Source organism: Spinacia oleracea, chromosome 2, assembly GCF_020520425.1.
Source record: "Spinacia oleracea cultivar Varoflay chromosome 2, BTI_SOV_V1, whole genome shotgun sequence".
NCBI lineage: Eukaryota > Viridiplantae > Streptophyta > Magnoliopsida > Caryophyllales > Amaranthaceae > Spinacia > Spinacia oleracea.
The window spans coordinates 4,739,344-4,755,509 of NC_079488.1; the positions used below are offsets into that span (position 1 = coordinate 4,739,344).

The 16,166-nt window shown below is 34.4% G+C and overlaps 1 protein-coding gene across 1 annotated transcript; it reads right to left on the reverse strand.

The window, feature by feature from the left end:
• Nucleotides 1-1,131: 1,131 nt before the first annotated feature.
• Nucleotides 1,132-8,721, reverse strand: LOC110793858 (cytochrome P450 CYP72A219). Its single transcript, XM_021998790.2, has 5 exons — nucleotides 8,289-8,721; nucleotides 6,903-7,111; nucleotides 4,730-4,980; nucleotides 2,477-2,867; nucleotides 1,132-1,768 (listed from the first exon to the last, which is right to left on the reverse strand). The coding sequence occupies exons 1-5, from the start codon at nucleotides 8,557-8,559 to the stop codon at nucleotides 1,343-1,345; spliced, it is 1,548 nt and encodes a 515-aa protein (XP_021854482.1). The 5' UTR covers nucleotides 8,560-8,721; the 3' UTR covers nucleotides 1,132-1,342.
• Nucleotides 8,722-16,166: the final 7,445 nt, after the last annotated feature.

Sequence of the window (16,166 nt, forward strand, 5' to 3'; positions counted from 1 at the left end):
ATTGTGATCTTTTAAATTATTTATGCGCATCCGTAAATTTTTGCTTAGTGTAAGACACGAATATATAAATACATAGAATCACATTTTGTATATGTTAAGATTATTACTAAATTAATCTAACAACATTTAGAAGGAACCATCAATGATGATGATAACGTAACATATAATATAATGTCAATAGCAAAACAAACCGTTAATAAAATAATCATAATAAATTGACGAAAAATCAAACTTAGCCATAGAAAAAGAGAATAGACACATAAAGTAATGCACATACCTCTGAAAATGTAGATGATATAGAGTTGATTGTGTAAGTGATATAACAAAAAATAATTGTTAGTCAATTTATAAGGAGTGCATGGAACATGAGAGGTTGATGAAGAAAATGTTTAGTTTCTTATGATTTAAAAAGACTATTACTCCCTCCGTCCCTTAATACTCGCACCGTTTTGACTGGACACGCTTGCCAATGCACATCTTTGACCACCAATATCTTTAACTACATATTATAAAAACCTATAAAAATATTAATATTTTGAAAATATATATTACGATGAAGCCAACAATATATTATATACTAACATTTATTTTCATATACTATATATAAAATAAGGTCAAAGTGCATTATGTGAATAATGCAAAAATTCAAAATGGTGCGAGTATTAAGGGACAGAGGCAGTAACTCATAAGTACTAATGTTTATTGTTATGGTTATGGTACTAATAACAATTTAAGTTAGCTCCTTAAGTTTTGATTATTATTTTTTTCTTTTTTTGATGGGAACTCTTTTGGGTTTTCCCTCTTTTAAATATAAGTACACATTAATATTGATGTCTTTTGAGTTTTCTCTATTTTAATTAACAAAAAAAAAAAAAAAGATTGATGAGGTGATGAGTTGATGACACATGTCTCATTATCATCTATGATTTTAGTAGGTATATGAAAAATTACTCTTTTGAAATATTAGGTGTACATATTTTTTTTAAATGCAAAGCATGTAAGAACATTTCCATACATGAGGAAATTTTGTTCCCTGCATGCCTCTTCATCATTTTCTCGATCATTAGACTTCTTCTTAAGCAACATTACATAGGTTAATCGGTCTAAAATCTCCCATTTGCATAGTAGTCATGAATCAATTGATATAGGATATACTCATATTAATTGTCAAACAAGTGTATAAAAGACTAATAAGAAGTACTTCGTACATAGTACAAGCTTAATAATTATTTTCATATTTGCACGTATTATGGTAAGAAGAACGATTCTACTGAATCAATATTTATCTCGGGTAATTAGCTGACCAACTATGCAGGTCAACGTTTGAGCCACTTCAATGCACCTAAATCTTGTGCAAGATAAGAGGTGCACCAAATTGGGGCACCATACCGGCTAGTAACAAGGGTGCATGAACATAAGAAGGAGAAAGCTCAAATGAGAAATGTTGAAGAATCTTTGTTAAGGCAAGTTTGGCTTCTATTAATGCAAAATTTTGTCCAATACAAATTCGAGGTCCTCCACCAAAAGGCATGAAAGATCCTGGAATTTTGGATGCTTTTAACACCCCTTCGGAAAATCGATTTGGATTGAATTCGTTTGCATCATTTCCCCATAGTTCTTGATCTCGATGTACAAGGATTGTTGGCAAATGTACCTCCATGTTGGGAAGTAGAGTCAATTGTTTTAATTCAGTATTTTGATGGATCAATCGAGATAGAGATGTAATAGATGGGTATAACCTCAATGTTTCGTTTATAATCATACTCATCTGCACGTTAGGCATGTCAAAAGTTAGTCTTACACACTCTCATAGTGAAAAGATCGAAATTAGGCTCTATTTTGTTTGATTTATTTTTACTTATTTCAGACAAAATAAGTTCAGTTAAGTTCAGATAAGTTCAGATAATTTCAGATAAGTTCAGTAAAAATTTGTTGTTTTTTTTCCAAACATTACACACAAATAAGTTTATTTCTGATAAAATAAGTTCAGATAAGTTAAGTTAAATTAAGTTCAGAAAAAATAAGTTTTTCATACATTTTCTCACACACAAATAAGTTTACTTCAAACAAAATCAGTTTTTTTTTTTCAGATAAAATAAGTATAAATAAATTAAATTATGTCCCGATAAGTTCTGGAAAAATACTTTTTTTCAGGCATTTTCACACACAAATAAATTTATTTCAGACAAAATAAGTTATTTTTAGATAAAATAAGTTTAGATAAGTTCAGATAAATTTAGAGATTTTCACACACAAATAAATTTATTTCAGATAAAATAAATTCAGATACGTTCTGAAAAAATAAGTTTGTTCAAACATTTTCACACACAAATTTATTACAGACAAAATAAGTTTTTTTCCATATAAAATAAGTTCAGTTCAGATAAGTTAAGTTAACTTCAGATAAGTTTAGATAATATAATATCAGCCAAAATAAGTCCAATAAAACAGAATCTTTAATGATGAGCAAACTTACAATTTTAAGGCGATTAAGACCTTCATAATCATGAGGAGTGTTACTATAATCTTTTCCAAAATGCAAGAAAACCTCTTCTCTAGCTTTGGTTTGCCAATCTTGATTTTGGCAAAGGAGTATTAATGTCCATGTTAATAAAGATGATGTTGTGTCTTGTCCAGCTACAAAGAATAGCTTGCATTCATCAACCAATTCTTCCATTGGCAATCCAACTCCATTTTCTTCAATCTCTTTTTCATTAGACTCTAACATTATACTTAGCAAGTTATTTTGATGCTTAGTATCCCCTGTTTGCTTTAATTTTAACTTGTTATCCACCAAACTCTTCACAATTTCTTCAATTTCGCGCTTTAGTTTTTTCTTCCTCAGATTTATCTTGGTCGGGAAATATCTGAAAAATTCAAATTCAAATTCAAATTCAAATTCAAACATTGAAAAATTATTGCAACAAACATACCTAGGGGTGTGCACACGTCTAAAACTAGAGCGGACCGGCCGAAACTGGTTGGACCGGTGGACCGGAAATTTTCAGAATTCACGGACCGAGGACCGGGTCGGAAAAGAATCCGATCTGGACCGGACCCGGACCGAAAAATTCAGGACCGGAAAAGAATTTGGACCGGCTTGGACCGGTTTTTTTTTTTAAATTTTGCGATTACTATCTTAAACTCAATTTGCTTTTACAATTTTATCTTTTTACAACCTATATGTCTCTTTAAGTATGTCATACTTCACATCATAAGCTTAATTTAAAGGGGATAAAAACCAATGACATATAAAAAATATCCAAAGTCTTTTTTTTTAAAGGGAGATTAATGTATGTGGGCTACAAATTTGGCTCCTCTATCTAAAATTTTTAATTTTAAAATTATATTCAAGGTCACCGGTCTGGACCGAAAAATTCTGGATTTTGACCGGACCAGATCGAACCGGAAAACCAGAATCGTATATTTTCAAGGACCGAGAACCGGACCGAAATCTATTGGTCCGATCCGATTCCGACCCATTTTCCAGTCTGGACCGTGCACACCCCTAATTTACATACGTAGTAACATACTAACATAACTAACATAACTAACATTTATCTCTTTTTACTTACAAATTGCCAAGGCTTATATTTTACGAAAATTGTTATACAATACATATACACTTGTGGCATGTATAACAAGTCCAGCTTTTGTAATCGTCAAAGCCTTTATGATTGCCTGCCAAAGAGGGTGTCCCTTTCATAATTTATGAAGGACTAAACTAGTTGTTTTAAAATATATGTAGTAGGTACCTATGAAATCTTTACATGAAAAATTGAAAATAATGAGGTTTGAATTACTTAAAATGTTTAATGGAAGAAAAATATTTACGTTTTAAAATGAGAAAAATGTCAAATATTAGTGTTTCAAATATAAAAACATAGTTTCCATGGATGTTAATTGAGCCCGTTCGGTATCATTGTCAGTTTCCAGTTATTATTTTAACAAGTCATACTTCAGTATCAAAGCCTTTATGATCGCCTACCAAAGAGGGTGTTCTATTAAAAATTTATGAAGGACCAAACTAGTTGTTTTGAAATATAGGTAGTAGGTACCTATGAAATCTTTACATGAAAGATGAAAATAATGAGCTTTAAATCACTTAAAATGGTTCATGGAAAAAATATCTTCGTTTTAAAATGAGAAATCCATCAACTAATAGTGTTTTCAATACAAAAACATAACTTCCATGGATGTCAATTGGGCATGTTCGGTATCATTGTCAGTTCCCAGCTATTGTTTTTACAAGTCATACTCCATATGATTTACATTGAATCATGAACTAACAAATAATCATACCTTAGTAATCATGTTTTTTTTGTGAAAACTAGCAACAAAAAACTGAAAACTACTTTTTATGATTTTTATATTTTATTTCCTCCGTCCCATATTAGTTGTTACAGTTACCTTTGCATAAAGTTTTAGGTGATAAATGTTTGTTTGGTTATCTATTGTTATTTTATTGAAAAAGTAAATATGATATGGAATAGAAGTTAGTGGGATATTTTTTAAATTGAATAAGAGAGGGTGTGGGGACAAAAAGAATAGTGAAAAGAGAGAGACAATATAATAATTGTGGGGTATTTCCTAATTTAGAAGTGTAATAACTAATCTTGGACGGACGAAAAAGAAAAATGTAACCACTAATCTGGGACGGAGGGAGTAGTTTTTAGTTTTGCAAAAAAAAAAAAAAAAAAAACTGAAAACAAAAAACGATAGAACATACCTGGATCCAGGAATGTAGTGAGACATGGATCGCATTCCTTGAAAAGCTAATCCGAGTGCTTCATTTTGAAGCTCAAATAATCTTTTACCTTCTTCATAAGAGCTTCCAAAAGCTGTTCTAGCAATTACATCGCCTGTACAACTAGAAAGACTAGAATACACATCCACTTCAGCTGACCCTGTTAGTGCAACCATTTCTTCCCATTTTTGTATCATTATATCGCAACATATCTCCATTGTAGGCACCATGTTCTGAACAACACATCACATCCAATCAATATAAACATAAACCTGGTTAATATAAACATGATTACATAAACAGAGGGTTTAGGGTTACCGTACAGGAAAATGCGTAATTACCGACTGCCTAAACCGGTCGATAAAGTTCATAGTAGGACCCGTTTGGTATCGTTTTTGTTTTCAGTTTTCTTTTTTTATTTTACAAAACTAAAAATTAAAATATGAAAACCAGAAATAGTGCTTTTCAATTTTTTGTTGTCAATTTTCAAAATTAACATGATTACTATAATAAAGATTAATATTTAATTCACGATTTAATATAAATCATGACTTATAAAACCAAAAACTGAAAACAGTTGGTACATAATTTACCAATTGTTAACGGTCAGCAAAGGGTAATCGGTGTAGAGTCGGTATTTAAATGTGATATCGTTTTGTTACTGATCTACTAGTACGGTCTGTTTGATAAGTGATTATAAATCGTGTTAAAATATGACTTGAAGCGGTCAATCCCCCTTACTGTAAAGATGGTCGTGGGCCGGGCCGAGCCGTGCTTCGGGTCGAGCCCACGGGTCGTAGGCCTAATCGGGTCGGGCCCACGCCAGGCCCGCGTTGTTTCGTGTCGTGCCGTGCCAGGCCGAAAAGTTAAAAAAGGGCCCAGGCCCGGCCCAAGCCTACGAGCTTTCGTGCCGTGCCGGGCCGACCCGTCGTGCCTAAGGCTAATTTTACTAAATTTAGTGTGCTTTGTCGTGCCGTGTCTTGTCGTACTTTTTCCAAAAAATTAAGGCCTAAGCCCGTACCACGGCCCACGACTTCGTGCCCGCGCCGAGCCGTGCTTTTTTCGTGCTCGTGCTGGGCCGGGCTTTTTTGTGCCGGGTCGGGTCTGGCTTCGGGTCGGCCCGACCCACAACCATCTTTACCTTACTGCAACGCCACAAAACGGGAATATGTTATTCTGGACTAGCGTTATCTGTTTTGGGCCTATTTTTTAGATACTTTCGCATCTATCTAAAGAGTACTAATATAAACTCTTTAGATCGTAACTTAATTGTATTTTATAATCTGTATTCCTCAAGATAAATAAAGCTTTCTGGGAGTGAGGGATAGCTCAATTGGTAAGAGCTTTTCTCCCGGTTCCAGGTGATCCTGGGATCAATTTTCTCCCCCGGCATTATGGCTCATTTGCACCCAAAAAAAATGGACGTAGTTAACGCACTGTTAGTGAACCGCGTACCATTTTGTGTTCTTTAATTACATTCTGAATGGTCTTTCAGAGAGTGGGGGATAGCTCAGTTGGTAAGAGCTTTCCTCTCGTTTTCAAGTGATCCTGGGATTGATTCTCATCCTCGGCATTATGGCTCAATAAATAAACGTAGCTAACGCATTGTTAGTGAACTGCGTACCATTTTGTGTTCTTTACTTACGTTCTAAATTGTCTTTCTCACTTTCATTATAACAAATCGGGGGTACTACAAGATTTGAATTTGAAAATTCTCACATATCCGACCCCTCTATCATTTTTGTAATTTTGTAAAGTCTAACACACTCTTTCTGTTATAATATAAATTACCTTGGTAGTAGACCTGATTAACATGAATCCGACCTGCTTGCACAACCCAATATGTTACGGTGTTGGGCATGATTTTTTGGCCTGTTGGCTCAGCCCGAAATTTCAAAATAAATCAACGGGATCTTGAGCAACGTAGAACACTAAAACTACACTTTCAGTTATAAATTTGTCCCGTCTCGAAAATGACCCGAATTACGAATTTGGGCACAAAAAATCGGCCTAAATCTTGGCCCAGCCCGACCTAACTTAATGGGCTTTTCACAGATCGGCCCACCTTTTAATCGGGTGTACTTGGTAGTAACTTATCAAAGTTTAATGCCACGATTAAATTAGAAAGCATAGAATTTCATAACTTAAGAGTTACCTTTAACTTTTCCAAATGAAAAGCAGGGTTGATAATTCTTCTGACTTTAGCCCAATCTTGACCATCACGCATCGCAAGCCCAAATGTTGTTTTCTTTCCCGGAGCCTTTTTCATATACACATCATACTTGTTCAATATTTCCCTTATCAACTCTGGGTTTGTAATGTTTACCCTCGGTTTTCTTCCGAACCACATAAACGAGTCCTTCCCTACGTTAAAAAAAAAACACATATTCATTTACGTATTGAACAACGCGTGATTTTTCCATAAACTTGTTTACTTTTAGGGTCTGTTTGATTTGATGTAAAACGTTTTAATATAAATAATTTTCTCCTTTTTAATCATTATGTGTTGTTGGATTCGGCAAATTATATAAAAAAAAACAACAACAATTTTCAATAACGCACTCAAAGCCTTTGTGTTTCCTTAAGTGGTAAATGAGTACGAGAACAGTGAGGCCAATATTAGATATGTATTACAAAATATATCTCAACCTACAAAACAAAAAAAATAGGGAAAAAACAAACGGCACTTTTTTTTAAAACAAACGTCATTTCTCGCATACAAACATCACTTTGTTCTTTAGTGTTTGTCTTTAGTCTATTTTGTCGTTTTGTTGACCGGGATATATTTTGTAAACATATCTGATATTTGAATTTACTTCCTCAAATGAGTACTTGTTTGGTGCTCCGTATATATTAGTAAATGAGAGGGAAAGAGTGAAGAACATATGAGATATTGAAGTTGTTGGAAATACAGAGGAAACAAAATAAAGTTAGGATATCTGATTTCGGGGTATACGATCCCAAAAAACGGATATTAGTTTTTACAAATTTCGGATACGGATATTCGATCCAAAACGTGATTTTTAGTTGGATATCCGATCCGTGCTCACCCATACTCAAAGGTGGAAAAACATTTTCCACTTCAAAGGAAGATGAACCATTTTTCCACCTTACATCTCTCTTCCTTTTGCCCCTCAATCTTTACCCATGACCCATCTTCTCTCTTTTCCTTTTTCTTTCAAAGGAACCAAACAAATGACTAATTTGAAATCGTGCTTTCCTTTGGAAAATATTTTGCATGAAAAAAATATATATTTTATGTTAGAGGTGATCCAAATTCGGGTCGAGACCGGGATTTAACACAAAAAATCATGCCCAAACCCATAAATTTGGTACAGACTGGAACGGGCTTTTCGTGCCGAGCTCAATTTTTGGTCTAAAAATGCATATCTTGTACTATCCAAATCCATATTTTTCGGGTCGTGCCAGCAGGTCGGACTATAGATAATCAGGTCTATTTTATGTCAAGCCAAACATAGCCTTAGGTTATATAGTTCGCATATGAAAAAATGATATTACTAAGAAATTAGGACGTACGTACCATATTGTTGAACCGTCTGATGAAAAAAGGGCATGATATGAGGAATAATATCATGAGAAAGTGATGATATTGGCTTCAACAGTGCAGATTTTGCCATGTTGGAAATCTCCGGTAGATCACCGAAAATCGGACGGTAGGGATTTCCCCGGAAACCTTGATCTCTCAAACACTTCTCCCGTTTCTGTGGAGATAGCCATAAGGAATTGATGTAATAAAATGACACCAAAACTAAGATTATGATTGAGAATACAAAGAATATAATTTGTAACATTGTTTAAATTAAGAGGAAAATGGTGTTATTAGTTATTTATGTTGTATGTTTACTTTTATAAACATAAAAGAAGAAGTTGAAAGTGAAATTGGAGGGGTTTTTGGAATTTTGTTCTTTAGGAATTCATCCAACTATACCGACATCTTTGATAGTACCATTTTTAAGTTATCATAATTTGTACAACTCCTTCGAAAAATCACAATATCAATGAAGACATTAAAAAAAAACTCTTACTTTTTCCGTTAAACTAAGATATCAAGCACATCTATAGAGAAGAAAATCAAGTAGCAGACTGTATTGTTAATGTCTGCCACCTCATCAGCAACACTATGTGCATAGATACTTGTAATATTCCTTAGTTACTTTCCATTTTAAATAAAGATTTTTTTAGGAGTGACCCTCGAATGAAGAGGCTCGTAACGTATTATTCTCCTTACCTTTCAGGAAAAGAAACTAGTATAGTACCCGTACGATGCACGGTTTATGATATGCATATTAAATTTACATATTTAAACTATTACTATAGACAAATCAAAATAGAGCTTATAGATAATATTCTTATTAAAACTAATGATGGATAGACCGGTTACTGTCCCATTACATGTCTTATTTATTTAACAAATTAAAAACCTTAATTTGTTCCCCTTTCATAATTCAGGCCAAACATAAATTTATTCTCATCCGCTCTAGCTTTACTTCAATAGTGTCACCCACTTAATATTCCCCTGTCATCTACATCATTGACCGATCATTTAACACCTCCCCCCACCGTATACTTTTTTCAGCTAGAGATAACTTCGAAGCGGGGTGGGGTTTGTCCCTCAACACCTATACCTGCCTAAAATTTTCATCCTCGTGCCCGTCCCCGTCCTAAACTCCGCATCATAGACGGAAAATAAAATCAACTCCGCTTCATCACCCGTCCGTGTATCCATACCCACCTCAAACCAAGCTTTAAACGCCTAGAACCGACATTATTTTTTGATAAGAGGGTTTTTAATTTTAAAACTCTAAGAATATTTGAAATTTTGGTTGTCCGGTTACATTATATTTTGTAAACATATAGCTTATAGATATTTTCCTAATTATTTAATGATGGATAAATTTGTTATTGCCCCCATTCAGTGTCTTATTTATCAAAAATAAAATAAAATAAGGGTACATAAACAAAATTATTTTCTTCCCCATGCGTCAAACCTAGCCCTAGATGGCTGGACACTTACGTTATTTTTGGTAAGAGAGTTTTGAATTTTAAAAACCTATTCTAGAGTGTTTGACAATTTGATTGTCTAATTACATTATACTTTGGACACATATAGCTTATAGATATTCTCCTTATTAAAACGAACTAATGATGGATAAGTTTGTTAGTGCCCCATTCGATGTCTTATTTATTAAAAAAATAAAACACAAATAAGGGTACATAGAAAAAATTATTTTCATCCCCACTCATCACATTTGTCAAACCTAAACCTATACGGCTGGACCCGACATTATTTTTTGGTAAGAGAATTTTGAATTTTAAAGCCCTGTTCACAATTTGGTTATCTGATTACACTATACTTGGGACACATATAACTTATAGATATTCTCCTAATTAAAATCAATTATGGATAAATTTGTTATTGCCTCATTCAATGTCTTATTTATTAAAAAAATAAAAACAAATAAGTGTACAGAAACAATATTATTTTCATCTATGTTCTTCATATGTGTCGATCATAGTGTTATTCTCATCCACCCTTCGCTTCGATAGCCATAAATACTTAATCATTTTATTATTTACATCATTACCCGATCATTTAAACCCTACTCCAATATTTACTTTATTCAGCTAGTCATGACCTTGGAACTGGTCGGGGTCTCCACACCGTACTCGTCTAAAATTTTCATCCTTATTCCAGTCACCCACGACAGGAAAGATATTCACCCCTCCTAATCTCGTTCTTAACATGTAAAAAATTAAACACATCCTCGATCTATTATCAAGTAGCAGACTTTATTGTTAATGTCTGCCACCTCATCAGCAACACTATGTGCATAGATACTTGTAATATTCCTTAGTTACTTTCCATTTTAAATAAAGATTTTTTTAGGAGTGACCCTCGAATGAAGAGGCTCGTAACGTATTATTCTCCTTACCTTTTAGGAAAAGAAATTAACAAGAATGACAGCGAATACCTTGTAGATTATGCTATCTAAAACCATACATAACAATTAAGTAATCACAAATTCTTATTTAAAGATACAGGAATATAATTTCTAACATTGTTAATCAAGAGGAAGATGGTGTTATTAGTTTATTTAGTTATTTCATCTTTTATGTTTACGTTTATAAACATAAAATAAGAAGTTGAAAGTGAAATTGGAGGGGCCCAAAGAATTTTGTTTTTTAAGGAATTAGTCGAACTTACCGACATCTTTGAGATCATATTTTTAAAATCATAATTTGGACAGAAAATACGTTGTAGATTACGATATCTAAAACAATACAGAGCAATTAAATAATTTATAATTGAGAGATTACGTTATGTTTAGAGTGGTTCAAAGCTTTGATTAACGTAATTTTGCTAGCTAATCTGAGAACTGAGATAGGTATTTGTTCAATTTTTAAATTCACTTTCCTTTTTTATTTTTCCATTGATTAAGGTCCTCGTATTATAAAGGGCACATGGCCTCATAATTATGGCGCTATCGTAATTTCGACACGGTTAAAATCATCGTTATTACTCATAGTGTAACTTAACCCAAGACATCGTCAAGACTCAAAACTGTTTTATTTCTAATCTTCTTTTTCATTAGTACTTCCTCCGTTCTTTTGAATAAGACACAATTATTTAGGCATTTTTGTCAATGTACCATTTTAAACATTAATATTTTCAAGTACGTATAAGAAAAAAATTATAAAAGGTTAATATTTAAAAACTATTAATTGAGACGAATCTAATAAGACCTCATGTTTTTTTCTTAAATATAAATCACAAAAGGAATTCAAAAGAACTTGTGTGAATAGTATTTAAAACCCAATTTATATCATCTAATAAGAAACGGAAGAAGTAAATATTAGGATAAAATAGTAATTAGTTTGGCAATTTCTGACCATACACGTCACAATTAATTTCATGTTGCTTTTACGTCTAAGTGTTCATATGAACCACGAAAGAAAAGTTGTCAACTTATTAAATTAAATGTGAATGCCTTTGAGTTGCCCACATAACAACAAGGAAAGTGAAACTTAAGGAAAGTTGACAAATAATGTGTAATTTCCGACCTGTCGTTCTTCTCATTACTTTACTCCGTATATATATATTACATTAGGAAGGCTAATTAGGTAATTCGGTATCTCTAGAATATTACAATATTAACCTAATATACTATTGTATCCTCCGTATACTCCTATACTATCGTAACATCCCCCTCAAGGCGGAGCATGAATATCTCGAATCCCCATCTTGTTTAGAAAAAACTCAAATTGCGCCTTCCCTAATGTTTTAGTGAAAATATCCGCTAACTGAACCTTCGTGGACACATACGAAGGACATATGATCCCCTCCATGATTGCATCACGAATAAAATGACAATCCGACTCAATGTGCTTTGTCCGCTCATGAAACACTGGATTTTGTGTAATATGCAGTGCAGACAAACTATCACAGAACATACTCATACCTTGCTTGTGCGGTACTCCCAAATCCGGTAGTAGTTGCTTCAACCACTTTAATTCACATGTCAATGCAGCCATCGAACGATATTCTGCCTCTGCAGACGAACGAGAAACCGTATGTTGTTTCTTGGTTTCCCAGGACACCGGCGACGTACCAAGAAATACAAACCAACCAGTCAATGAGCGACGAGTCAACGGACAACTCGCCCAATCCAAGTCACACCATCCCTCCAGCTGGAAAGCACTGTCAGGAGGAAGTAGAATACCTTGACCCAGGCACTTCTTTAAGTACCTTACCACCCGTAGCGCCGCTTCCCAATGTTCCTCTTTTGGTGCTTGCATGAACCATGATAAAATATGTACCGAGTATGCCAAATCAGGTCGTGTAACGGCCAAATAAATCAAACGCCCAATCAAGCGCCTATATTTCTCACCATCTGCCAAGTCTGCCCCGTCCGCCAAGGCTAGTTTATGATTCTGCTTCATCGAAAAATCCACAAGCTTGGCACCCAATAACCCAGTCTCTGAAATTATATCCAGAGCATATTTTCTCTGACATACATAAAAACCATGACTATTACGAGCCACTTCTAGGCCTAAAAGATACTTCAGGCCCCCAGATCATTCATTTTAAAGCATTCACTCAGATATGCTTTAAAGCTCTCAAGCGCAAATGTACTATTTCCTGCAATAATCATATCATCCACATAAATAAGTACACTTAATTGTAACATACCCTTGGAAAGTGTAAACAAGGTATAATCAGAATACGACTGTTGAAAACCGTATTGTTTAAGGGTCATAGACAATTTCTCGAACCAACACATGGGTGCCTGTTTCAGTCCATACAACGACTTTCTCATTCTGCATACTTTGTCCGAATTATTCTTTTGAAAGCCCGGTGGTATTTTCATATAAATTTCTTCCTCCAAATCTCCATGAAGAAAAGCATTATGGACATCCATCTGATGCACCTCCCAATTCTTAACCGCTGCAACTGCCTGAAAAGTACGAACTGTAGCTATTTTCGCCACGGGCGCAAACGTTTCATTATAATCCAGTCCTTCTTCCTGATGATTACCTAGACAAACCAAACGTGCCTTTAAAATTAACAACTTCCCTTCTTCGTCCCGCTTCTCAGTGCACACCCATTTACTTCCGAGTGCTTTCTTTCCTACCGGCAAGTTTTCCAATGTCCAAGTACCCTGATCCTCTAGTGCGGCAATTTCAGCGGCCATTGCCTCACGCCGCCCCTCATGTTGCATTGCCTGTTTAAATGTTTTAGGTGCCTTTTCTGCCTGCAATGCTGCAATAAATTTTTTGTGTTTCGACGAAAAACGTTCATAATTAACAAAATATGTGATAGGATAAGGAGTACCTGAGTAGGATGTTGTTGTAACACCCTAATAATTCCTTGCTTTTTATAAAACATTTTCCGACTTAAAACACAGGAATTACCAAGATATTACCGCCACCGTGATAACGGCTAAGGCTATTTACCAGAATTACGCAGCGGAATTAACTAACTTTCAAACGCATTAAATAAATAGTTAATGGCAATTAAAACAAGTTGGAATCGTTTAGGCCCAAACTAGAACAAACCGTTTGAAATCCATTAACTGAAAATAGTAGTAGTCATGACTATAAATAAAAATAGAGTTTAAGTATTACGGAAGAATAAACTCTCAACTCGAATTCCATGATAACTTCTCCCGCAAGTTATCTCTACAAACCTGCTTTATTAAAATTCTACTCCCCAACAACGCAAATGCAATTGATGGATCATCATAGGGTCATTAAGGCGAAGGCCATGACCAGAAGACATGAAGCACGAAATCAGCGAAAGCTGAGTACGAACAACCTAGAATAACATTCTATCCTAACATTCTTCACTCGACAATTTAAATAATCCACATGCAAAAGCCATAAAATAAACAAGTAAACATGGAGACAAGACTCGATACTTGACACGACTCTTGACTCACAGTTTAATAAAAAGTAGCTTTGAACGGGTAAAGTAAGGTATCCTCAAAAGGAAAGAAAAGGGTGATGGGAGCCAACCATACACCAAAATAAGTCGGGCTACTACCGACAGTCGGGCCATACCGACAGGAATTCCAATGCACAACGCATAAAAGAGAATGAAACAACGTCTTGTATCATTCTAGGAGTAAAAGTTTTCCGGCAAGACTCCCCCCATTGTTCATACTCAAGGTATATACGTTCCAAGAGTTTTGAAGCTCTTTGGGTTACACTTTACGTTAATTAGTATATTATGTTCAGGGCGACTCAAGACACAACATACAAACAATTAAACAATTAACAATTCCACAATAACTCTTTAATATTTTACTTCTTTAGGACTTGTGATCAAACAAGACTGATCAAGTGAAATTACTCCCATTGTTCCTTCTCAAAAACACTGTTTGAGATAACCCGACATTGCCTATTAACAAGCGGGGTGTGCCCTTAGCACGAATTGTCCTTAATTCAATTCACATAGACTCTCTAACATATTCTACCCCTTTGGTAGAATATATATTGCTCACTGGCAATATTCGACTGGCTCAATAATTATGCTAGACATCCTGTACTATAGCATAACAATAATAACAACTTGCATGCGCACTACTCATACATGCAAACCAACTTGAACAACATGCTTGACATAATTCAACGATTATAAAAGTCCATAACATGATAGTTCAATAGAATCTACAAAGCATAATCCAATTCATAACATGCTCATTCACATAGATTCAACAATAGTAATAACATGCTCGTTCTCAACATTAAACATGAATTCATAACAACATAATCATTCCCAATCATCAAACATGAATTCATAGTATATAAGTTCACATGATTCGCATTCAATACACTTCACAAAGTCCTCAAGGGATGAGTGGTCACCCTAGTCTTGTACGTACCTGGAATACCTAAGTACGGGGGTCACTGTGCGAATCACAACTCACTAGAAATCAACTCCTATAAAACAAAATAAGAGAACTAAATTATTATCCATGCTTACTAAATTTCCAGCAACTATTTAAAAAACTAAAGCTCTTAGTTTAATTAAAATTCATTCATTAATTGGTAATTTAATAGTCTCAAATAGTCAACTCAAGTCCTATCATAAAAACATTGACTTTTTAGCTTTAAAACTCTTAAAAACCAACCTTTTAAAGCTTATAAACATTCTGAAAATTTAGATTGATTCCCATAATTTAAATTGTCATTAAATTATGTAAATCAATTGCTCAATCAATTTGAAACCAAAACCCTAGCAATAGTTTAATCCGAAAACATGTTTTGTCCATTTATACTAGACCCAGAGATTTGCCCATTTAGCCTCATTTCCCCTCCCAATCAGTTCTCGATACAGAGCCTTGATCACCTCTGATTAACCTGTAAACATTTCCAATTGAAAATTGATCAGCATTCAACATCTGATTTCTCTGCACAGACCCTGTAACATAATGTGCAGCACCTAAAAAAACAAAGGCTAATCGGCTTTTAATAAGCTTATAAGAAATGAAGGGGAAAGGCTCAAATGGCTAGCAAGTGGGCAAATGCAAACAAAAATATGTGAGAAAAATAAAATAAAATAATGTCCTAATCTAAAAAGAAAAATAGTCACCGAAAGAAATGTCTCTATCGCAGTTTCAGGAAGGAAAAAGTCAAATTCGGGATATAGGAAAGTCAAGCCAAGGATCCATGCCACTCAATATTTGTATATTTGTTTTTGGGCTAAAATGAACATGAACCTCACAAATGGGAGCAAATGCCATCCTTTCCGGTTTCAAGTCACTAGAGAGAACGGCACCATCTTACCACAAACCAAGGGTTCAAGACTCATGCTAGCCAAAGTTCTAACCGACTACCTTTACACCCAAATCCTAGACTCGAACCAAGACATTCAAAACCGTGCATACCTCTACCA

Coding starts and splice junctions, on each gene's coding strand:
- LOC110793858 (XM_021998790.2), bottom strand. CDS start 8,559: ATGTTACAAATTATATTCTTTGTATTCTCAATCATAATCTTAGTTTTG. Junction 2,868..4,729: donor CACTACATTCCTGGATCCAG/GTATGTTCTATC, acceptor TGAATTTTTCAG/ATATTTCCCGACCAAGATAA. Junction 1,769..2,476: donor GTCTTAATCGCCTTAAAATT/GTAAGTTTGCTC, acceptor CCTAACGTGCAG/ATGAGTATGATTATAAACGA.